Source organism: Somniosus microcephalus, chromosome 19 (assembly GCF_052327205.1).
Source record: "Somniosus microcephalus isolate GS21.2 chromosome 19, FLI_Smic_1.0, whole genome shotgun sequence".
Lineage (NCBI taxonomy): Eukaryota > Metazoa > Chordata > Chondrichthyes > Squaliformes > Somniosidae > Somniosus > Somniosus microcephalus.
The window spans coordinates 39,903,742-39,929,461 of record NC_141005.1 but is presented as its reverse complement, the minus strand read 5'-3'; the positions used below and the strand labels follow the sequence as shown (position 1 = coordinate 39,929,461).

Sequence of the window (25,720 nt, the reverse complement as noted above, 5' to 3'; positions counted from 1 at the left end):
AAGCAATAAGCTTGCAAAGATGTCCGAACAGAGTTGCTAGTTTATTAGAACAGTTGTAATTTCACCATCACTGGGCTATTTCTGAATGTACTAGTCTTGGTCTGGAGAATCATTGTTAATGTTCAGTCTTTTTGTGTTGAGCAAATGGATTTATAAGCTGCAGAGTTTTTTTTGCTGAGTATTATTTGAAGAATTGTGAGAGGCCTGTGTAGTTGTCTAAGTAGTATTGATGAAGTAGTAAATGCTGGTGATCGATATAGTTAAGAAGTTATCCATATTGTGACTGAGATTTGGGAAGGAAAATAGATTTACTCTAGATGAAGTGTAAAATAAAATGACAAGTCATCGAAGCATTTCACATGAAGGCTTGATCAGCATTCATTCATGTTGTACCACTAATTGAATGGAACTTCTTGTCTGCAATCAGACGTACACTTATTGACAAACATAGATATATTTAGCTCGGATGTTAAGCAAGTGAGCAATAGGGGCACAGTGGCTCAACTTGAAGATCGATGACAACCTGGCCAATGGTCTTGGCTTAAGGTCACATAACGAATAACATGGTGATGAGTTTCATGACGTGTGACTGAGGATAAGGATGTGAAACATTTGGAATGAAACCAGCAGGACAGAAAAAGCCCCAGCTCCTGACATGCAGATGCTGTATCATTGCAAATAATAGTAAGAAAACTGCCTACAAATGTGATCTGCTATAGGTTGGGTCTCAGTAGTACTTATGTGACTGTTATTCTCCACATGGTGAGCTCTGTATTTCAGTTGGCCATCTGAAGAATGTGCATATATAGAGGACAGTGAAAATCTTATGTCAACTAATGCAGTTTTTGTGGATTCCTAATGGTACAGACTGTGTCCTGGTGAATTTACACCACTTGCTGGGCCAAGTAATGGTGTATGGCAGATGGCAGCCAGTGGAACTGATTTTACAATTGAAAAAATAAAAATTCTCTCTAGCCCCATTGATACTGCAGTTTAATTCAGCAGTTTCACTCTTGGAGAGTGCTAAACCAATTCTGAATGTCATCACAAACTTCCGTAATAATTATGGGGATCAAACCAAGGTTTACACCCATCTGAAATGGTTGGTGGTAGTTTGCCTTGGGAACTAAATTTGCATTCTGTACGTTGCAGTTTATTGCTTATATTCTAACCATAGTAAGAATTCCTGTTATTTTTTGCAATTTAATATATTTCTGATGGTTTTTATTGCAATACCTTTAACTTTATACTTGTAACATACTGCACTTGAAAAGAGTGAGATTTGTATGAATGGAATTTGGGTATAACAGATTACAGGATGCTATGGTAGAAGTGTTTAAAATTATGAAAGAAATGGGACAGGGTAGATAGAAGCCGATTCTTTCCAGTTGTTGAGGGGTCCAGAATGAAGGACCATAGATACAAGATTAAATGTAAGAGATTTAGAACCGAGTGGAAAATCAACTAATTCAGAGTTGTGAGACTGTAGAATTCACTTCCAGGGTTTATGGTTGAGGTAGAAACTGTCGACGTTCCAAATTGGATTGGATAAGTGGATGAAGGAAAAGGGAAGGAAGAGATATGGGAACCAGTGGGTAAATGTTATTTGGTCGATTTGCTTGTGTGGAGGGTAAACGACACCATGGACTGGTTGGGTCGCATGGCCTGTTTGTGTTGTAACTTGTATGTCTAGTAACTGAAATCTAAGTATGCCATTCCTGATTGTGGATGCAGCAATTTTGAAAGCACTGCAGGAGTGTGCTGAATTTATATCTACCTGGATGTTATTAGCTCCCTCCTGTGTTTTTGTGAACAAGGGATATGGGGATTGGGCAGGAAGGTGGAGTTGAGGTAGAAGATCAGCCATGATCTTATTGAATGGCGGAGCAGGCTTGAGGGGCTGAATGGTCCTATTGCTTACGTTCCCATTAATATTTTTATCCCATTTTGAAAGTGATACTGTATGCCACATGACTGAGCGTTACAAGGAACCTTAAACAAATGATATGTTGATTCTTTGAGTAAGCAACACCAATACAGTGTTTGCTTTTTCAGACAGAATTAATCACTGGCTGCTGTGGAGTGTGGTCATTAATAATACATGAGCACCACGGTTTAATCATATGTTTTTGTCTTTGATGTTTTAAAAATGTATAATTATTTACTGGTAGCAGCTTTCTGTGTTTTAGGATAAAATGTCACTCTAGGTTTGGTAATGTAGTGTGTAAGTGGGAATATAAACTATGGGTCATATGCTCATATTGCAGACAAAGGCTGCTATCTACACACACTATTTTAATTGATTTTTTAGAAATAATCCAGCCATAAATGGTGCACTGTTATAAAATATGACCATATTTAAAGCTTGTTCGCCAAATTATTTTAAAAAATCAATTATAAATTCTCAGTGAAAGTGGTTAATAACCAAGTCAGCCCTGGAAAAATTGGTCATCTTTCAAACGTTTCAGTCTTTTCAAAAAAAAAGGATAAAAGCACAGGGTAGTAGGGGAGGACCTCATTGAAGAGTCATTCACAGGAGCTCAGGCATGTGGAAAAGAGCATTGTGCTTTGTCAGGAGGAAGCCGTTTTATGTACTGCTTCCTGCAACAGTTCAAAACCATTTCAAGGCAGCTAAAATATTTTTTCAGTCTGTGCAATATTCTCTCTGCAGGCTGTAAATGACAGACAGACAATCTAAAAGAAGTGCAGATGATTCGCTGATTGGGAAAGACTATTTTTGAGACAAAGGCTGAAATAAGGAAGCGCAGAGGATGAGTCTGCTAAAACCTAGTGGGCTGAAAGCTCCCAGCAAGATTGCCAAGCCAGGGAGCACTGCAGTGAAGCAAGCTGCTTCTTCACAATCAGCAAGTAAGTCGTTACAATCTCTTGTCCAGACTTTATGTATGTTGTAAATGAAGGCTAAGTTTAGCATTCTAAATTTCTTTGTGCAAGATTATGCTTCATTTTAAATCCTGGAGCAGTGCCTCATTAAATTTACTGGACGGAAACATGTAATGAGATTCAATGCACAGTTCTTACTACCATCTTCGTACGGTCTGTTTGGTTTTAAGCTTCAATTGATGCAGTTAAATAGCATGCTATAATACAAATCTTAAGGTGTTGTTTTAGGATACAATATTGATATGAACACTTTTCTGCAGCTTAGTAAATCAAATTTCAAAAAGATGGATCAACCTTTTTAATTGCTGTATGATTGCATTGCTTTATGTTTAGTTTGTCTGATTATTGCACACAATGGAGAACAGAGGAATACCCAATTTGTTCCACAAATTATCATAAAAATGAGTTCTGAAGGTATTTTTCTGGAATCATTTGGAATAAATTGAATATTTTCTATGTATTCTATTTATACAATGTGTTAACAAATATAAAACGCTTTTGTTTGTATTCATTTCTTACTACTGGCACTGTTCCAGTATAGAGCAGACTTTAATACTTAATGTGGCCCAGTGTGGGCTGCCATTGTGCTGCCACAATCAATGTTTTTTTTAAATTAAATTCAAATGGAATCTCTTTTTTGGGAGGATGAGAGAAAGGTAAAGAGTAGTTCTATTGAGGGAAAACGATAACATGCATTTTTGAGAATATAATGGAAAATGAACAGCACTGAACCTGCAGGGATAAACCACTGGATGTAATCAGATTTGGTGAGGGGGAACCATGGTTGGAGACAGGAAGGAACTGGTAATATGTCACGCAATACTTGGACTCTCTATTGGACTCATGACCTCCCCTCTGTGTCTCTGTCTGCTTTGAATATTTTTTGTGCAGTGGACCTCAAAAAAAAAAAGGGAATATTTAATTTTAAAATTTCAACATTTCTAATAAAATTTTAGATCATGTGTATAAGTTGTTTCAGGACTTTTTCCAAAAAGCATAATTACTTTAAAATGATACTTTGTCACTGTGTTTGTACCACCATCTGCACATTAAAGCTAAAAATCATTCCTGTGTAGAAGAGGCGTATATGGCCATGTAACCTTTTCTCTTCTGCCTTTGTGTTCTTCTCCATTTGTAACAAGCTTAATTTTTTTTTTCCCCTTTTGTCTACATTCTTCAATTATTATCTTTTCCTGATGGTTGCTGAGAAGGCGTTACAACTACAGACAGTTGCAAAAGAAATTACAGAGCTCAAAATAAAGGCAGGGAAAAGATAGAAGCATTAAACAAATAAAGTTAAGAAAAACAAACTATACAAACCCAGTTCTGCAAACTGCATTACTTCCCTATTCTCCTTCCTGTGTTTGCTATGTTTCCTTCCAAGAATGGAGGGGCAAACAAAAAAAGAGCCCAGTCTTTGTAAGGTCTTGTTTTTTTGATTTTGAAGCTAGAAGCATTTATTTTAAGAAAGAAAGACTAGCACTTTTATATAGCACCTTTCACAACCACCGGACGCCCCCAAACGCTTTACATCCAATGAAGTACTTTTGAAGTGTAGTCACTGTTGTAATTTTAACACAACAAAATGGGGAAAAGAAGAACCATGTAGATTTAGTAATGGCCATATAAAGGTAACCAGGAAAAAAGAGAAATCCAGAGCTCCTGAGGGGTCAGCTAATAATGGTACAGTGCTCCCTAGTGTGGAACTGAGTCGTAGAGATCAGGATGGTACCAGATTCAGTCTCTGGTTTGTGTTGAGTTAGCAGATCACAACTGGAATGGTAGTGGGGGGTATTAGAATTTGTGCCCTTCAGCTGGTGAAAGGAAAAAATCAGTCAAGGTCTGCACCTCTTGTTGCTGTTCAGTGATTCCCACCTGAAAGTGCAGGTGCTAAAATTGGATGAGGACACTGGAGCACCTCAGTTGTGATATCCCCAACAGTTGAATAGTTGGCTGATTCACACACGGAGAATGTCCACTTGAACAAGAGACCAGGGGGTGCCCATAGAACATGAGTCAACACCACAGAGAAGGAGGGGGATGCGGTGAGGAGGGAAACTGGGCAAATGAAAATGAGAGGCCAAAAGGCTAAAGGGATCAAGGGCTATGGGGAGAAGGCAGGGACAGGGTACTGAATTTGGATGATCAGCCATGATCTCATTGAATGGTGGAGCAGGCTCGAAGGGCCGAATGGCCTACTCCTGCTCCTATCTTCTATGTTTCTATGTCTATGTTTAAAACGCCTCCAGGTCTAGTAAGTCTGGTATGAACAGCTGGAACTGGATGTGGATTATATTAGAAATTAGCAGTACAAGAGGAAACACAGTGTTCAAAGTTGAATACAATTTTGTTCAGTAATTCATCTATAACAACAGCAACTTGTATTTATATAGCTGGTTTAATGTAGTAAAACATCCCAAGGCGCTTCATAAGAGTGTTCTAAAACAAAAAATTTGACACTGAGCCACATAAGGAGAAATTAGGACAGATGACCAAAAGATTCACCAAAGAGGTAGGTTTTAAGTAGCGTCTTAAAGGAGGAAAGAGAGATGGAGAGGTTTAGGGAAGGAATTCCAGAGCTTGGGGCTTAGGCCGCTGAAGCCACAGCCACCAATGATTCAGCGATTAAAGTCAGGGATGCTCAAGAGGCCACAATTAGAGGAGTGCAGATATCTCGGGGAGGTTGTGGGGTTGGAGGAGATTATAGAGATAGGGAGGGGTGAGGCCATGGAGGGATTTAAAAACAAGGATGAGAGTTTTAAAATCGAGGCGTTGCTTAACCAGGAGCCAGTGTAGATCAGCGAGCACAGGGGTGATGGGTGAACAGGACTTGGTATGAGTTAGGACTCGGGCAGCCGAGTTTTGAATGACCTCAAGTTTACGTAGGGTAGAATGTGGGAGGCTAGTCAGGAGTGCATAACGTTGAAGGCTGATATCTTTGTGTATTGTATAGGGTTGCAAAATTCTGGGAATTTTTAAGAGGAAACTTTCCATGGGAATTTATAGGAATTTAGAGTTTTTTTGCACACTGATGGTTTTTGTCTCTGACCCTTATATTATCTTTGTCATCAAAATAGACATACTGTTCCATACAAATAAAAACAGGCTTTCAAAACTTTATTTAGGTTATAATTTTGAACTCTATTGAACCCCCACAAAAAAGACCCATCTAAAATAAAATAAAAAGAGCGTCAGCTTATTTAGCCTGTAATTTGTCCTTATTTTGTCCCTTTGAGTCTTTTACTCATGAGTCTTCTGAGTCTGCTCCTCCTGATTCTCTGACTCTGGCTCTGACGTGTCCATTTCCTCCTCTGTGTCAGTGTCTAGCTGTGTGGTGGACACTTCTGTATCTGGCTCAATAAGTTGTAGGTTCGCCCGGATAGCCACCAGTTTCTCCACTCTCTTGTTAGTCAGCCTGTTGCGCACCTTTGTATGCGTATTCCCAAAATTGACCAGTTTCGTTCAGAGGCCGCTGATGAAGGTGGGATTTGGAGTAACACCGATGCAATAGGTGACAGGGACTCAGATGCACAAAGTCCCTTCCACCAGGTATGTGCACTGATATGCTTGCATGATTCCCATATCCCATCCCCATTCCAAAGACCTTGCTTGGTAGAGAACTTTGCCAGACTTCCCAGAACTTTGCCCACATCCAGATTGAGATGGTGTGAGAGGGTAGAAATCACACTGTAAGCGCTGTGATCTGTTCTCCAGAAAGTATTGGTCTCCCAACATGCTTTGGGTCCAGCATGTATGCTGCAGCATGAATCGGCTTGACACAAAATTCTTGACGCGTCTGTATGAATTGAACAATTGCCTTCTCCTCTGCTTTGAGCAGCAGGGATGTGGGTAGGGCAATGCTGATTTGTTCTTTTAAATCAGCAAAAATCCTGAGAACATCTGACAAGACAGCGTCATCTCCTTCAATCTGAGCAATTGCAGATGCTACTGGTGAGAGTAGTTTAAGGCTGCTAACCACTCTCCAAAACACATCATCCAGCAGTATTTTCTTGATGGTGGTTTCCACATCCCCAGACTGGGATATTGCCATTTCTTGCAGCGACTCCTTACCCTCCAGAAGGCTGTTGTACATTATGACAACACCACCCCATCTAGTGTTGTTGGGCAGCTTCAGTGTGGTGTTTTTGTTCTTTGTCATTTGCTTGGAGTTGTAGGTTGCTGCAACTACCTGTTTTCACCTGACATACTTAACACTTGCTTGGCTCTCTTGTACAGTGCTTCCATGGTTCTCAAACCCATGATGTCCTTGAGGAGCAGGTTAAGCCCATGAGCTGCGCACCCAATAGACGTATATGAGGGTAGGCCTCCTCCACTTGAGCCCAAGCAGCCTTCCTATTCGCAGCATTGTCAGTAACTACTGCAAAGACCTTTTGTGATCCAAGATCGTTGATGACCGCTTTCAGCTCATCAGCAATGTATGTGCCTGTGTGTCTGTTGTCCTTCGTGTCTGTGCTCTTGAAGAACACTGGGAGAGGAGTGGAGATGATGTAGTTTATGATGCCCTCCCCTCGTACATTTGACCACCCATCTGAGATAACTGCAACACAGTCTGCCATCGCTATCGTTTCTTTGAGCTTTCCTTGGACTCTGTTATACTCAGCCTCCAGCAAATAAGTAGACAAAGCATGTCTGGTGGGAGGACAGTATGCAGGGCGAATAACATTGAAAAATCTCTTCCAGTACACATTGGCTGTGAGCATGAGGGGTGAGCCTGTTTGCATATACAGCTCGAGCAAGGCACTCATCTGCATTCTTCTGGCTATGGTTATCCATTGTATCAAAGAACCTTCCAAGTGGGCCAGGAGTTGCTGATGATAAGGAGCCTGATGCTGAATGAGAACCATCATCTTCTTGAATGGAAGCAGAGGAACTCTGGCTGACTGCTGTGAGCTTTGAGTGAAGTTGTTGCATTTGGATAAATGCTGCTGCATCTTTGTGGCATTCTTTACATATGGCTTTCTACAGTGTTTGCACATGTACACAGTCTTTCCATCTTTAATGCCTGGGTAAAATGCTTCCACACATCCGACGGTAAACGTGGCATTGTTCTATGCAGAGAAATAAAGGGCATTCATCTCTGTGTCGAACTGCGGTCGATCAGCACGATTGCAACAGGGTGAGTACATTTTTGCTGATGCTCCATGTGATGGAAGCATGACCTGTACACACACGATGCTACATCACCAATAGTGTATTATTTTGTATATTTTAAATTGAAGGACAACAGAGTTCAACAAGTAACTGGTTTATTTGGTATAAAGTCTGATTTACTTACTGCATCATCACAACATCAGAAAACAAAATGACTTCCCTCAGGACCCCTAACCTGGATCTTAAAAAACTATAGCAGTCTTACAGATGCCTGCAGGCCAATCACAATTCGATATGCAAATATTACAAATAGAGGGAGCTAATCGCTCATCCACTCATCCAACCAATCAGGACACATTTGTTCACAGTCACACACAAAACTTGTAATTATTAAAACAAGCCAAGTAAGAAGATAAACATATATTGATTAAGAAATTCCTTAATAATTAAGATTCCATCTCTGTTAGTAATTTTAAGAGGACCTGTGGGGGGGAAAAAAAGAAAGAAATACAAAAAAAACAATATTATGCTAGCATGTGCTTTTTTGGGCAAAATTCCCAAGCTAAACTTCCCGTGGAAAATTTCCGGAAATTTACCGGAAACTTTCCACCCCTTTGCAACCTTAGTATTGTACAACTAAGAACATAAGAAATAGGAGCAGGAGTAGGCCATTCGGCCCCTCGAGCCTGCCCTGCCATTCAATAAGATCATGGCTGACCATATCTTGACCTCAACTCCACTTTCCCGCCTGCTCCCATGACCCTCGACTCCCTGTAGTTCAAATATCTGTCTATTTCCGCCTTGAATATATTCAATGACTCCGCCTCCACAGCTCTCTGGGTAGAGAATTCCAAAGATTCACGACCCTCAGAGAAGAAATTCCTCCTCATCTCCATTTTAAATGGGCGACCCCTTATCCTGAAACTATACCCCCTAGTTCTAGATTCCCCCACGAGGGGAAACTTCCTCCTTGCATCTACCCTGTCAAGCCCCCTCAGAATCTTATGTTTCAATAAGATCACCTCTCATTCTTAACTCCCAATGAGTATAGGCCCAACCTGTTGAACCTTTCTTCATAAGACAACCCCTTCATCTCAGGAATTAACCTAGTGAACCTTCTCTGAACTGCCTCCGATGCAAGTATATCCCTCCTTAAATAAGGAGCCCAAAACTTCACGCAGTACTCCAGGTGTGGTCTCGCCAGAACCCTGTACAGTTGTAGCAAGACTTCCCTACTTTTATACTCCAGCCCCCTTGCAATAAAGGCCAACATTCCATTTGCCTTCCTAATTACTTGCTGTACCTGCATGCTAACTTCTTGTGTTTCATGTACAAGGACCCCCAGATCCCTCTGTACCGCAGCATTTTGTAGTCTCTCTCCATTTAACTAATAATTTTGCTTTTTACTGGTTCTAAACAATACTGAAAAAGGGTAAAACAAGGCATTTACCTTAGAATTGGATCGAATCTACAGCACCAGAACAGGCCATTTGGGCCCAGCTGGTCTGTGCCGGTGTTTATACCCCCCACAAAGCTCCTCCCATTTTAATTACCTCTCTCCGCCATGCCCCCATATATCTCTCTTCCATTCTCCCTCATATATGCAGCATTAACAAAATATCACAGGCATGAATCTTTGCAGAATGCACTTACAGAATTGATATTAAATAAAGAATATCTCATAGTTAGCCTTGATCTGCATCTCCACAAGTGAGGTTAATTCAATTACTTGTGAGCCCAGATATTGATTATTTGTCTTGGTTATAGCAGCATCAGTGTACTCTTTTAATAAGTGCAGCACAATCCCCCCACATAACTCCCAACCATAATTGTTTTTTGGAGCCTGTAGGGATCTGGAGAGGGGAAATCAGAGAAATAGTCATCGTAAATCACTTTGTGCATTTTTTTAGGGGTTACATTCAAAGCAGTGAGTAATGGGCTGGAAACACGTCACTCTTTCTCTGTTTCTTCCCCCCCGCCACCCCCCAAAGCAGTGAGTAATGGGCTGGAAACACGTCACTCTTTCTCTGTTTCTTCCCCCCCCCCCCCCCCCCCCCCGCCACCCCCCATGGAGTGAGTCACTCTCCCCCCAAGGAGCACGTCATTTCCACCATGACCCCACTATGAAGCAAGTCACTCTCCCTGTGGTGGATGCTGAATTGTGCATAGAATGAGAAGGTTGTCAGCGATAGCTTTGTTTTTCATGATATTGTTCTCTTAACCTTCTATATATGTTCCATTAATAACGTGGCTTTCTAGAGTTTTCTTGCCCAAGAAAATCAATCATAGCTGCTTTCTGATGTCATCTTATTTCAACACTAATAGGTTGTGACTTTGTTTAGACTGCTTTATGAATAACTTAATTGTCCATTTATTTACTGGTTGATGTATTGCTATTGTTTAGTTTCTTTTCTAGTAGTAGAAAATTTGATCAAAGTTCCTTGAGCATGCCATTGCAGTTCCAGTGTAGAAACACAAACCTGAAGTGGGCAATATAGAGATGAATGATTTTGAATAAAAGTGTATTTTTAAATTAAACTGCTTAATTAGGTGCTCTGAGTTAAAGCTGACCAGTTACATATTCCAGTTGTTTTTCCATAACTTTGTTTCTTGAGAAAAATTGCTGTAACCCATTTTCCAGCTTATTTCTGGAAATCTCCTCTTACTAGTTTGTCAAATTTCTGTTCCGAGTTTATATATAAATATAATGGGCCGGATTTTGCGGTCAGCGGCGAACAAACAGCGCTAGCCGTTCATTACACATACACTTGCTCACAGACTTTCTGTGGGCTTTTGTACTGGAACTTGTGGTTATTAAAAATCAAAAACAGTGCGGCACCCTCTACAGGGGATCTGGGACCTGTGTGAACAGGGCAAGCAACTGTGTATCTCCTTAACCAATCAAATTGAAGAATTTTTACTGAGCTGCTCAGAATCTAAACCAGGAAGTGACAGTTAGAATATTTAATTCAATGCCAAATTAAGTACAGAAAGTGAAATAAGGAGGGAAAGAAAGATGGGATAAGAGAGAGATAAAAAAGACAAAGTAAAAGTAAAACAAAATGTTTCATTTACATTTTTAATTTTTAAAAAAACTCCAACAATAATTAAAATCTGAAGGAATGAGACTCCACGCTTGTAAAAGTTAATTTTCAGTGCCAGAGAGGTTGTTTGGCGGTAATTAAGACTTATCACCCCTTTAAAAATTCACTTACACTTGAATGGACAAGCCCGAACTTTGTCTGGCATATATACTGGGTATCTAGTGGTTAAGTACTGCAACTTCACGCCGTTGCATATTAAGGCGATACCGGTTTAGCGCAGCTTCTGGAGGAGCAGGGCAACTCTGACAGCAACTTCCTGATTTCAACATTTAACTACGCAGATGCGGACACCGGAAGTTTGCTGTCCGATTTACTCCTTTAATAATGGTGAGCGCTGATGGCCTCACCACTGTTTCTACCGCAAAGTCTGGGCCATTAAATCAATTCCTACAAGATTAGTATTTGTACTAATACTGGGTAAATTGGCAGTTTTCATATCTGTCCTTACGGGATGTTGCAATCATTAGAAAGTAAATCCCACTGCATGTCCACTTGGCTAAGTTGGTAGCATTTCACCTCTAGGACTTTAGCATGTAACGTAGGTTGACACTCTGACATGACAGTGGGTATGCTGTAGGTCCTTTGGGTGAGAATTAAAACTGAGACCTCCTCTGCTAGCTCAGGTGGATATTAAAGCTCCATGTCTATTCAAAGATGAGCAGGAATTAGCCCCTAGTGTTATAGCCAACATTATTACCTCAACCAATGCCATCAAAAAAACAGATTAACTGGACATTCAACTCATGGCTGTTTGTGGGGCATCGGCACAGAATGATATTTGTTTACATAACAAGTGCTGCACTCAAAGTAATTGTGTGAAGGCTTTGAGATATATTGATTTGATAAGGTGCTATATAAATACAAGTATGTAGGCAGGCTTAAGAACTGTGAATAAGGTCTCCTTTTAGGTTTAACTGAGAGCGGAAAACAGTGACAGGATCGGACAAAGTCATCATGGATTTACAAAAGGTAAATCGTGCTTGACTAATCTACTGGAATTTTTTTGAGGATGTAACTGGTAAAATAGATAAGGGAGAACCAGTGGATGTGGTGTATCTGGACTTTCAAAAGGCTTTCGATAAGGTCCTGCATAAGAGATTAGCGTGTAAAGTTAAGGCACATGGGATTAGGGGCAAGGTATTGACTTGGATAGAGAACTGGTTGGCAGACAGAAAGCAAAGAGTTGGAATAAACGGGTCTATTTCCGAGTAGCAGGCAGTGACTAGTGGGGTACCGCAGGGATCGGTCCTTGGACCCCAGCTATTCACAATATATATTAATGATCTAGACAAGGGAACTAGATGTAATATCTCCAAATTTGCAGACGACACAAAGCTGGGTGGGCATGTGTGCTGTGAGGAGGATGCCGAGAAACTCCAGGATGATTTGGACAGGTTGGGTGATTGGGCAGAAGCATGGCAGATGCAATATAACTTGGATAAATGTGAGGTTATCCACTTTGGTGGCAAAAACAGGAAGGCAGATTATTATCTGAATGGCAATAGATTGGGAGAAGGGGAAGTGCAACGAGACCTGGGTGTCCTTGTGCACCAGTCGCTGAAGGCAAGCATGCAGGTGCAGCAGGCGGTTAAGAAGGCAAATGGTATGTTGGCCTTCATAGCGAGAGGGTTTGAGTACAGGAACAAGGATGTCTTGCTGCAGTTGTACAGGGCCTTGGTGAGACCACATCTTGAGTATTGTGTGCAGTTTTGGTCGCCTTATCTGAGGAAGGATGTTCTTGCCATGGAAGAAGTTCAGCGAAGATTCACCAGGCTGATACCTGGGATGGCAGGAATGATGTATGAGGAGAGATTGGGTCGATTGGGCTTGTACTCGCTAGAGTTTAGAAGAATGAGAGGGGACCTCATTGAAACGTATAAAATTCTAACAGGACCAGACAGACTAGATGCAGGAAGGATGTTCCCGATGGTTGGGGGAGTCCAGAACCAGGGGTCACAGTCTAAGGATAAGGGGTAGGCCATTTAGGACAGAAATGAGGAGGAATTTCTTCACCCAGAGAGTGGTGAACCTGTAGAATTCTCTACCACAGAAGGCAGTAGAGGCCAATTCATTAAATATATTCAAGAAGGAGTTGGCTATATTTCTTGAGGCTAAAGGGATCAAGGGGTATGGGGAGAAAGCAGGGACCGGGTACTGAATTTGGATGATCAGCCATGATCGCATTGAATGGCGGAGCAGGCTCGAGGGGCCAAATGGCCTACTCCTGCTCCTATCTTCTATGTAAAACTTGGGCTTTATGCCAAACTTCATAGTAAATATTAAATGCATTTGGAACTGAAAACCTGAATCGCCCCAAAATTATTTTCGACCTGGAACATAATAGAAAATGCTATTCAGGCATACAACGATTACCATTATAAAGCACACCTAGTACTTGCAAAATATTGTTAATTTGTCCTGCTGATTATAATTTTGTTAAAGACTTTTCAAAAGCCGTGACCCAAGCAGTTATTTTGCTGATGAGAAAGAACTTAGATTTTTATATTGCCTTTCATGTCTTCAAGAAGTCCCAAAGCACTTCACAATGAATGAATTACATTTTTGAAGTGCAGTCAAGTTACTTTGTTTAGTTTTGTAGGCAAATATAGCAGCCAATTTATGCATAGCAAGGTCCCACAAACAGCAAGTGAGATAAATGACTAGTTAATCTGTTTTGGTGGTGTTGGTGGAGGGATGAATAGTGGCCAAGAACTACTGGCTCCTCCTAGGCAAATGGAACCTCAGTTTAACATCCGAAAGACTTCTGATAATGGCGCGCCCTCTCAATACTGCCTTCAGTTGTCTAGGCCCCGTACTCTAGACTTCCCTTCTGAAACCCAATCTCCTCCAAGACCCTCCTTAAACCCACTTCGTTGACCTGCTCCTAACATCATCATCTTTGGCTAAGGTGTCCATTTTTGTCTGATTATGCCTCTGTGAAGCACCTTGGTGTGTTTTTCTGTGTTAAAGGCACTGTATAAATGCAAGTTGTTGTTGAAGTGTCAGCCTAGATTATGTGCTGAAGTCCTGGAGTGGGGCTTGCAGCCATAACTTACTGACTGCAAGATACAGGTACACTATACCTTATCCGAAAGCCTTGGGACCAGCTGAGTTTCGGTTTTTGGAATTTTTCGGATTTCAGAAGGTATTATTGTAAGACTGGGAAATTTGTATTTAATATAAATTTTAAAAGTTCAGGCTACCTCTTGCGACTGTTCCGTGTCTCATTCCCCTTCCTGCTTCTCTGGAAAGCCGGATATCGGCTGACTCCTACTAAGCTGGCCCGCAAATCGGGTCAGGTGGGGGGGGGGTGGTGAGAAAAGAATATCGGACGGGTCGGGGGTCGGGTTGCGGGGGGGAGAAAAGAATATCAGTCGGGTCGGGTGGGGGTGGGGGACGGGCTTCGGGTCGGGTCGGGGGGAGAAAAGAATATCGGCCGGGCCGCTGTATTGTTGGGTTCACTCTCCTGGTACCTCCTTCACACTGCCCGGCTCGGCCTGCAATCTCCTACCCAGGAGGGAACTCTGTGACCCTTTGCCCTGCTCAGCGTAAGTCGTGCGCCACTCTGGTCATGTCGTGCGCACGACTTACGCTGAACGAAAAAACTTTCGGTTTTTAGAGGTTTTCGGAAGTTCGGATGAAGGATAGTCTACCTGTATTACCAGCTGAGCCAAGCTGATGAGATCACTATGTAATTTGCACAGTAAAGGAAATTGGAAAAAAAAAACCCTTCTGCTTTTAAAAAAAATCCAAAGTCTGACTGAAAACATTTTTGACTTTGGAAACTGTTGCATTGGTTTTCTTATTCAAAAAGTCTCTTCTACCTTATTTGTAACCATTTTTTCCCCATGCTAAATAATGTAGGAAGAAAAACTTAACTTTATTGAAGATTCTTGGATGTGGAATAATGAGGTCTCATTAGAGATATACAGTGCAGCTTTAAATAGGAAAAATATTTATTGCTCTGTTGTGAGTCAGTTAATCCCAATCAGGGTGGTGGTAGGGGCACTACAATTTGACTCTAATTCCTAACTAGGGGAGGGAAAATTGGCCAAGATTTCTGGTCCTGAACTCTCCAACAAACCCTACTGGAAAATGTGCACATCTGGATGTCTGTTGATGACAGGATTGGGCTCGGCTCTGATGCCTGCCACAATATAATAACCTCCTTACATTTACTGTCAATAATCACAAATAAATGGCTATTTGCATGAGGTTCTAGACAGAGATTAATGCTCATAGAACTGTACCCCAACGAGGAATCAATGCCCAGATGAGATGAGGGGTGATGATCAGCAAAGGGAAAACAATATTAAAACAAAGCTCATTGGAATTATGTTTTCAATTATTTAACATTTCTTTCTATATTTACAGCATCTGTTGCTGCTCCAGCAAAAACATCACCTGGAGAGAAGTCACCACCAAGTGCATCCACCACAGAGGAACAGGAAGAATATGTGGATGACTTTAGAATTGGAGAGCGCATCTGGGTAAATGGTAGTAAACCTGGGTTCATCCAGTTCCTTGGTGAGAGTCAATTTGCTCCAGGCCAATGGGCTGGAATTGTTTTGGATGAACCAATTGGTAAAAATGATGGTTCAGTTGCTGGGGTTCGATATTTCCAGTGTGAACCATTGCGTGGAATATTTACAAGACCCTCAAAGCTATCTCGAAGCCCAATGACAGATGGTGAAGCCAATGGTTCACAGACTCATACAACAGCTGTTTCCAGAGCCACATCACCAACATCTACATCAGCCAGTGTTGCGACAGCTCCATCTACACCAACTGCACAAAAAGCAGCATCAGGTGCAGCTCAGGAACCTGCAACACCTTCAGCCATGACCAATCTCTTAAAAACAGCTAGTGAATCCGTGTCGAACCTTTCAGAAGCTGGCTCTGTTAAGAAGGGTGAACGTGAATTAAAGATCGGAGACCGGGTTCTGGTAGGTTTATTAACTATTTAATGTTATTTTATGATGAGGTCCTGCACAAATGGTTTTCACACATCACACACAGAAGAAACAGAATGAGTAATTCACCTGTGTGGTATGCTAAACTCTACCCCCACCCTCCAGTGCTCCAAAACCCACTTCCCAGTCTTGCTGGACCCCAGAGCCCTGTTCCACTCCCAAATCTCTTGGTGCTCACAAACTCCTAGCCAGTGCTTCTTGATCCTAGGACTGGCCCCAATGCTCCCAGACCCTGAGACCTCCCTCCCAAATGCTTCCAGGTTGCAGGACTCCTCCTTGTAATTCCAGATCCCATGATCTGCCCCAGTGTTTGTAGAACCCTCCTCCCAGTGCAACCTTGGGATACCTCAAAGTACTGGTACACCCTCAGACCCTATCCTAGTACTGCCATACTCCGATCCCTTTCCAATGATTCCAGAACTGACCCCAATGTGTTTTTTCATGATTAAGTTGATTTCTTTGTTTGAATATGGTTGTATAGCACTCTTTATAGTCTTTACACACTTTTCTACTTGTCTGTTATAGAAGTGCAACCTTGTAATTTCAATATTCTTTCAACATGCCTTGAGTTGTTAAATACTGTGTTTATAAAATGTGTTTGCAATGCTATTTATCAGAATAGCTGAATGTCCCAAAAAGGAAAGTTGAACACAGCTTGTATATTCCCAGAACAATGTCTCCCAAGTTTCTTCAGTAAGCAGCTGAACTATAACTCCGGTTCCACCCACAGCCTCTGCTGTTAGCTGGCCTCAGCCAGGCAGCACTTCAGTTCACCTCAGTACCCCTGGGTTGGGGAGGGGAAAAACCAGTCGCGATTCTTGGTTCTGATCATTATCCAGTGACCCCTGCTATAACTGTGACTGTTTGCCAAGGAGAGGATCAGACTCTACTGTGATGCCATGTGCAATGGAATAGAAACATAAAAGATAGGAGCAGGAGTAGGCCATTCGGCCCCTCGAGCCTGTTCCGCCATTTAATGAGATCATGGCTGATCATCCAAATTCACTACCCTGTCCTTGCTTTCTCCCCATATCCCTTGATCCCTTTAGCCTTAAGAAATATATCTAACTCCTTCTTGAATATATTTAATGAATTGGCCTCAACTGCCTTCTGTGGTAGAGAATTCCACAGGTTCACCACACTCTAGGTGAAGAAATTCCTCCTCATCTCAGTCCTAAATGGATTACCCCTTATCCTAAGACTGTGACCCCTGGTTCTGGACTCCCCCGCCATCGGGAACATCCTTCCTGCATCTAGTGCCTGCTGACGCCATCAATGCATGAATTGCCATTTGGATGAAGTATCAGAGACTGACGGTGCCCATGGAACCATACCCTAGTAAGATGTCAGTGGACAAGGAGGGATAGGAGACTATGGGCCAGAAAAGGGGAATTAAAAAAGTAATTTTTTTCTCCACAGAACAGATTAGTTACTTTCATAAATTCACAACTGCTATAGATATCTGTTGGAGTCCAGTGGATACGAACACTCCCCTCAGCAGTCTAAGCATCTTACTTTTATGGGGGTTGACTCACACTGCTCAATATCTACTTTTACAATAGTGTAACCCGGCGGTGTGACAATAATAGCCCTTGTGACCCTGACTGGATATTCATGTCTTTTGCACGTGTGCTCCTGTGTAGGTGGATTGAGTTAACATTTGGTGAGACAAGGCTTGATACAGATTGGTAAGCTGCTGTATTTCACAGCAAGTGAACATACAGAGCAACAGTTATTATCCGATTCACTTCGTTCAATCAGTACAACTCATCTTCGTGTAATGATGTCAAATAAACCATACGCTATGCTTTTCCGATGAGTAGGTCATCTTACTTGACTTAAACAACTATCTTCGAAATATTCTCCAGCACATTTAATCTCGTTACCTTTAACCCAAACCTGACTGCCCTCGCAGCCTTCCTGTTCCAAAGCTTACTGCTGTGTCTTTGTGTCTTTTTGTTTCTGTCTTCACTGACAGACAGACATTAAAGAGCTTTCCAAGACGATGGATGTAAGGCTGCTGTAGAATAATATCATGAGATTCTTCACGTCCACCTGAACTGGCAGAAAGGGCTTCAATTTAAAGTTTCATCTAAAGGATGGAATCTCAATGCAGCACTCCGAGTACTGCACTGGTGTCTCTAGATTGAGTCTTGGAATGGAATTTGAACTCAACCATCTAACTTAGAGTGTTATCTATCACATTTAGTACCTAACTAATACTTTGATGTCTTGGATCTAGCAGTCTATTGTGAATTTTGATCCCTGTATAGAGTTGTGTCAGCGAGGTTTATTTTTTCGTACTGTAATGGTTTTTGATTGTAAAGGAAGATAATTATACAGTATCCATAGTGTGCAGTGGAACATATACGTAATGTATCCAAGACACAATTTGTAACAATTATAGAAAAATTATGCAGTGTTGTAGTACAACATCTTCAGTTCACAAATAACTTTTGAAAATTAAAATATGCTGACAATTCATAATTAATAATACCTTGTCTGCTGAGGATTTACTAAATTTAGTCGGCTAAGCTTCAGTGTGTATCCCATTGATGTGTTAAGTGCTAAGGGTAGTTTTTCAGAAACAGAAGAAGCAGCCTATTCAGATAAGCACTTTCAGTTGAAAGTGCTTAATCCTGTATTTACTATCTCCCATAGGTTACTGTTTCAACCAACAACTGCCTCTGAAGAATAATTTTTATTGAAGACTGCCTTTGAGTGACACGCAGACAAATATTTTAGGACAGGGAAGAGGCTCCTTTGATAACCTTGGGTATTGTCATTGAGTGTGTCTATTCAGCAGAGGGGACTTCATCATTTTTATTCCAGGATGCTGATTGAGTTGTTTATTGCTTCCTAAAGTGGAAGTGCATGAGCGTTTCTCTGAACGTGGCGTACCTCAGCTACATCTACTTCAGGAACTGGGTCGTGGCTTCTGATCAGCATCTAGGAAGGAAAATGAATACCAGCCTCCATTCTGCCTATCTGAATAAATTGTTTGAGCAATTGATCAGTTTGGTGAGAATTGCTGGTTCATCAATGGTAGCTTTATAAAAAGAGTGATTTGATTGGTTATTTTTGTGATGATTGCTGGATGTTGGTACCTTTCTTATTTTTCTAGTGCTTGGAGTTAGTTTTTGGTTTGCATTTAGTCAGGATATTTGAGCCAAACAATATGGTTAACTCAACAGGTAGTGCTTAATTAAGCCAGTCACAATTTTTTGCCTTATAGCTGTTTGATGCTACAGACCAGCAATCTAGTTTTAATTAAATGGATTTAATATACCTGATGTACAAAGTTTCACCATCTGATTGATTGTCTAATATGGAAAGTAGTTCTTGTACTGCACTTGTCAATATTATCACTCTGCTCTTTAGGTCGCGCCTCTTATCTTTAAGTATGTAATATCTAAAGTGGAGTTTATTTTGTACAAATGATTCATACTTGTCACTCACCCAACTGTTAACTTTCACTTCTACAATTTTAGTTTTGTTTTACTTCATTTTTGGCACTCATGATTAAAATGTAACATTTTCTTGTACACAGGAAATGTTTTGCTATTTCCCAGTCCTCTGCCAATGCCAGTGCATAATGGCTGCGAGAAGTGCATGAAAGCAGTCCTCCTGATTCTGGCCATATTCCCTTCCTTTCTGGATGGACGTGCCTAACCTGTACTCGGCTCCTCCGATAATGGCAGGCCAGGGATAAGGAATCTGTGTAGGAGCAAATCCATGTCCCATCGCTCCATGGCAAAGCAGCTTTGAACTCAATATATCTGTTACCTGAAAATTTTGAGTTAGAGGTTGTCTAGGAGTAGCCATTTCGTATTCAACTCCCCCCCCCCCCCCCCCCCCACTGAACCCCAGACATGAAGGTGGAATTAGGGAGTGCTGTCCACAACAGTCAACTTTTCCATTCACATCATGATGTTGCATCAGGGGAGCTCGACACAAAACATCAGAAGTTCTCGTCCTCCCTATTAACTGATCCTAAACAATAAAACATAGTAATGAGGAAAAACTGAGACACTAAGTGTCAAGGTGTCTCCCATTACAGTGTTTCGGAATATGTAACAATTCAGTAGAATGCAGGCATCTTTCAAATACAGGAAACTTTGTTATATCCGGCACCGATGGGACCAAGCTGTTGCCGATCTATCAAAACTGCCGGACATACAAAGTTAATGTTGAAGCATACGGAGGTTTTCATCTCCGTATCTGACAACAAACACTGTTGCTTAGCAACAGCTTGTAAACAGTCGGCCCGTACCTTTTGGAAGCGTCTCTGTAGCTTAGCAACAGCTTCAGAGAGATTTTCCAGAGCCCGACTGTTGAAAACAAAGCCACGAGAAGAAAAAACAAAACGGCTCCTGATTTCTGCCGGTAAATCGAGGTTTCCGGACATACAACCTCTGGATAAACCAAAGTTTCCTGTAAGTAGTCTTTCAATAATTTCTAATTTGTTTTTCTACTTTAGCACCCATGGTGCAACCAAACAGACACAAGGGGGCAATGGAATATTTAACTTAACTCAACTCATTAAAACTTAATGGCTTTGTACTTGTAGGTTATGAAGCCATCCTCAGTCATTTTTCACTGTACTTATTTGTATACTTGGTATGAACTATTACACTGTAAGATCAGTTTCAACAAATTAACTTTGTGTATTATATCTTCATTTTTGTATATTTATACTAAATGACCTGACAATTGTAAAATGAAAGTTGTCTTTTCCACACCTGATAATAGAGGTAAGTTTGTATTGACCAGAGAACTTTTAGATCCAGCTTACTGCAGTCCGACATTAGCTACTGACAGCACAGTGCTCTTGGATCCAATTTATTTATATGCAATAATCCATATTGGGTCTTTTGGCAGCCACTTTGGAAATGTGTGCTAAAGGCCAATCGTATCTTGATGAGTCAGCCTAGATGACCGACACTAATCACTTTTTCACTTACATGGAGCAGTCCTGCTATTTGTAACGCTGTTTTATCTGTGGCCCTCAAGAGGTCGCTGAGAAATTTTTCTTTTCAACAAACATTACTGTTTCAATGTTAACTATTGCGGTTATTTAACGGTCAAAAGAAAATGGCAGTATGATGTTACTATCTTCTTTGACATCAAGGAGACTCATTGACATTTATATATTCTTCCCATCATCCCACAATATCAAGTCTCCTGGTATTTTAATGCTGAACGTTTTTTCATTGAGAAAGTTTGCCAGAATATCTCAAAATCCTCTGTGGAAATGAGAACTAGTCTGTTCCGTAACATCTGATGTGGCAATAAAACACCACACTTCTTTTGACCGGTTTTAATTAAAAAAAAAACTTGCTTTAATCAAACTTGAAAAGTATGCAATTGCCAGAAACGTGTCTGATCTGTATTATATAAATATTCCATCATATTTTGTCGTCTTTATCTGATCTTGTATTCGCCCAATGCTAACGTGAACTATTCAACACAGATTATTGGATAGCAATCAGGAGTGGTACTGTTAGCTGATTTTTTTTTACCCCTTAGTTCAGGGGCACTGAGAACACTATCGTGCCCCTAATATCATCTTGGGTGTGTTTAGCAAAGATCAGGAATTTACCTTTAACAATTCTTGCTTGTGTGGTTTAGTATTACACCTCTCAGTATGTTTCCCCAACAAGCCATCGAGGGCACTGAAAGCGCATTTTTATTGCCCTTTCACAACGCACTGAAAAGGATCTAAATTACATTATTGATACCGATGAGGTACTAAAGTAGCTCTTGCAGTTATCCTGCAGTTCGATCTAATTCATTGGGATGCATTCACTGATGTATAGTAGTTTCAGCATTTGGCAGATTAGAGCTGTGATATGGTAAGGAATGTTAAATTGCCAGACAGTGGCATTTCTAATTATGCAGCAGTATGTTGCAGGGAATCCCTAAAACTGAAACAGCATTTGAGATTTTGTGTAAAAGTTGTCATTTTTTTTCAGGAAAAGAAAATGCATATTTTAAATTTTTGATAGACTTGACGTGAGATTCTTTCTGTTGTAAGTATTTCAACTGTAAGTCCTTTGAGGTAGATGTACTGTTAGTCATCCAAAAATTTCACAATTGTGTATTGCAGAATTTTTGAATATTATATATGTACAATGATTTCAAAGCGGTATGGTATTCCACCATTTGTGTGCGTATAAGTTGGCATATATGTAGAAATGATCAATAATGTGTAGTGACTCACTAGGCTGGTTGTGTGTCATGTTCATTTGGAGTGAAATTTGATTGTTACTGAATATAAGTCCCTAGAAGTTGATTTATCATCTACCAGATATCCTTAAAATCTAAGATATTTGAATTCAACATGTGGAAGTGAAATGGTGATATTGTGATAGAAATATATTTGTACAACCAACAGATCAGACTGTAACATGCCAATCTGAGAAGGTACGGGGTATATTTCTAAGAATTAACATTTCCATTTTGGGGTGATACAAGTTCTTTTCACTTCATTTTAGTCTGGCTACTCGTGCAGAGTTGGAGCAGTATCATCACAATTGTGATATTGTCCAACTCATAGCATTGCTATGGCATGTGCCTAGGTTTCTTTGGAACTGTAAGATTAAGTTAATTGGTTGCAGGGCAATGTTTATTATTTAAGAATATCTTTGACATCTGAAATATGTCCATTTAGTACCATTTCTTTACTGGTTCTAAACAGACTTGATTCCAAATTGAAGGACATTTCTTGACCTGGTTAGGAGATTAGTTAGGTGGTAGAAGACAGAGAGTAAGGATAATGGGTATGTACTTGAATTGGAAGGAAGTGACGAGTGGTGCCCCACAAGGATTTGTGCTGGAGCCTCAACTATTCACTATATGTATTAATGACTTCGATAACGCAAGAGAGAGCCATCTACAAGAAACTCTTTTTTTACCGGCACCTAAATAACCGTACATCTCTTTTTACCGGCAAAATTCAGCAGTAGGTTCAGGTAAGTTTTACTTCATATTAGTGGCTGTGTAACCGGGGTTCCTGCACCTGTTGCCATGCAACAAGGACGCCTGGATCTGCGGCCGTGTACGGGGCTCTCGTACCTTAGTAAGTATACCTCTCTGTAATCCGGACTTTTTGATCAACCAGCACCACGCCGGTCCCGTCGGTGCCGGATAAAAGAGTTTCCTGTACCAAGTTTTCCAGTGACACAAAGATTGGTGGCATAGTATGTAGTGCAGATGGAAGCATAAAATTACAAAGAGACAGTGATGGCTTAAGTGAATGGGCAATACTGTGGCAGATGGATTTCAACGCAGGTAAGTGTGAGGTCATCCACTTTGGACTAAAAGGATAGATGAATTTTTAAATGGTGGAAACCTAGGAGCAGTGGAGGTCCAAAGAGATTATGGGGTCCTTGCACACATCAATATTAATTAGCCATCTTGTTGTGCGAGGCCCCTTGGGGAGGAGTGATCATAATATGATAGAATTCTTCATCATTAAGATGGCGAGTGAAGTAGTTGATTCAGCGACTTGGGTACTGAATTTAAATAAAGGAAACTACGATGGTATGAGGCGCGAGTTGGCTAGGATGGATTGGGGAATGTTACTTAAAAGGTTGACGGTGAATAGGCAATGGCAAACATTTAAAGATCGCATGGATGAACTACAGAATTTGTTCATCCCTGTTTGGCATAAAAATAAAACAAAAAAGGTGACTCAACCGTGGCTAACAAGGGAAATTAGGGATAGCATAAGATCCAAGGAGAGGACATATAAATTGGCCAGAAAAAGCAGCAAACCTGAGGATTGGGAGCAGTTTAGGATTCAACAAAGGAGGACAAAGGGATTAATTAAGAGGGGGAAAATAAAGTATATATGAATAAGTTTGCAGGGAACATAAAAACTGACTGTAAAAGCTTCTGTAGATATGTGAAGAGAAAAAGATTGGTAAAGTCAAGCATAGGTCCCTTGCAGTCAGAATCAGGGGAATTTATAATGGGGGAACAAAGACATGGCAGACCAATTAAATACATACTTTGGTTCTGTCTTCACAAAGGAGGACACAAATAACCTCCCAGAGATGTCAGGGAACATAGGGTCTAATGAGAGGGAGGAACTGAATGAAATCAGTATTTGTAGGGAAATGGTGTTAGGGAAATTGACGGGATTGAAGTCCAATAAATCCCCAGGGCCTGACCCTCTACATGCTAGGGTACTTAAGGAAGTGGCCCTAGAAATAGTAGATGCATTGCTGGTCATCTTCCAAATAGACTCGAACAGTTCCCATGGATTGGAGGGTAGCTAATGTAATCCCACTATTTAAAAAAGGTGGTAGAGAAAAAATGGGGAATTAAAGCCTAACATCGGTAGTGGGGAAAATGCTAGAGTCCATTATAAAAGATGTAATAGCAGAGCACTTGGAAAACAGTGACAGGATCGGACAAAGTCAACATGGATTTACAAAAGGTAAATCATGCTTGACTAATCTACTGGAATTTTTTGAGGCTGTAACTGGTAGAATAGATAAGGGAGAACCAGTGGATGTGGTGTATTTGGACTTTCAGAAGGCTTTCGATAAGGTCCCGCATAAGTGACTAGCGTGCAAAGTTAAAGCACATGGGATTGAGGGTAAGGTAGACTTGGATAGAAAACTGGTTGGCAGACAGAAAGCAAAGAGTTGGAATAAACGGGTCTTTTTCCGAGTGGAAGGCAGTGACTAATGGGGTAGCGCAGGGATCGGTGCTAGGACCCCAGTTATTCACTATATATATTAATGATCTAGACGAGGGAACTAGATGTAATATCTGCAAACTTGGAGATGAGACAAAGCTGGGTGGGCGTGTGTGCTGTGAGGAGGATGCAGAGAAACTCCAGTACGATTTGGACAGATTGGGCAGATGCATGGCAGATGCAGTATAATGTGGATAAATGCGAGGTTATCCACTTTGGTGGCAAAAACAGGAAGACAGATTATCTGAATGGCAATAGATTGGGAAAAGGGGAAGTGCAACGAGACATGGGTGTCCTTGTGCACCAGTCGCTGAAGGTAAGCATGTAGGTGCAGCAGGCGGTTAAGGCAAATGGTATGCTGGCCTTCATAGCGAGAGGATTTGAGTACAGGAGCAAGGAGGTCTTGCTGCAGTTGTACAGGGCCTTGGTGAGACCACACCTTGAGTATTGTGTGCAGTTTTGGTCGCCTTATCTGAGGAAGGATGTTCTTGCCATGGAGGGAGTGCAGCGAAGATTCACCAGACTGATACCTGGGATGGCAGGAATGACATGAAGAGATTGGGTCGATTGGGCTTATATTTGCTAGAGTTTAGAAGAGTGAGAGGGGATCTCATTGAAACTTATAAAATTCTAACAGGACTAGACAGACTAGATACAGGAAGGCTGTTCCCAATGGCGGGGAGTTCAGAACCAGGGGTCACAGTCTAAGGATAAGGGGTAAGCCATTTAGGACAGAGATGAGGCAGAATTTCTTCACCCAGAGAGTGGCGAACCTGTGGAATTCTCTACCACAGAAGGCAGTTGAGACCAATTCATTAAATATATTCAAGAAGGAGTTAGATATATTTCTTAAGGCTAAGGGGATCAAGGGATATGGGGAGAAAGCAGGGACCGGGTACTGAATTTGGATGATCAGCCAT

At 41.1% G+C, this 25,720-nt stretch overlaps 1 protein-coding gene across 8 annotated transcripts in view; it reads left to right on the top strand.

Annotated features, from left to right (window-relative positions):
• The window catches only part of clip1a (CAP-GLY domain containing linker protein 1a), a 180,035-nt gene that overhangs the window by 34,477 nt on the left and 119,838 nt on the right, over positions 1 to 25,720 (top strand). For all 8 annotated transcript variants that reach the window (XM_085961663.1, XM_085961661.1, XM_085961660.1 and 5 more), the window contains exons 2-3: positions 2,672 to 2,868; positions 15,492 to 16,063. In XM_085961663.1, the coding sequence (XP_085817789.1) occupies positions 2,772 to 2,868; positions 15,492 to 16,063 (669 nt within the window). In that variant the 5' untranslated portion in view covers positions 2,672 to 2,771. The remainder of the gene's footprint in view (positions 1 to 2,671; positions 2,869 to 15,491; positions 16,064 to 25,720) is intronic.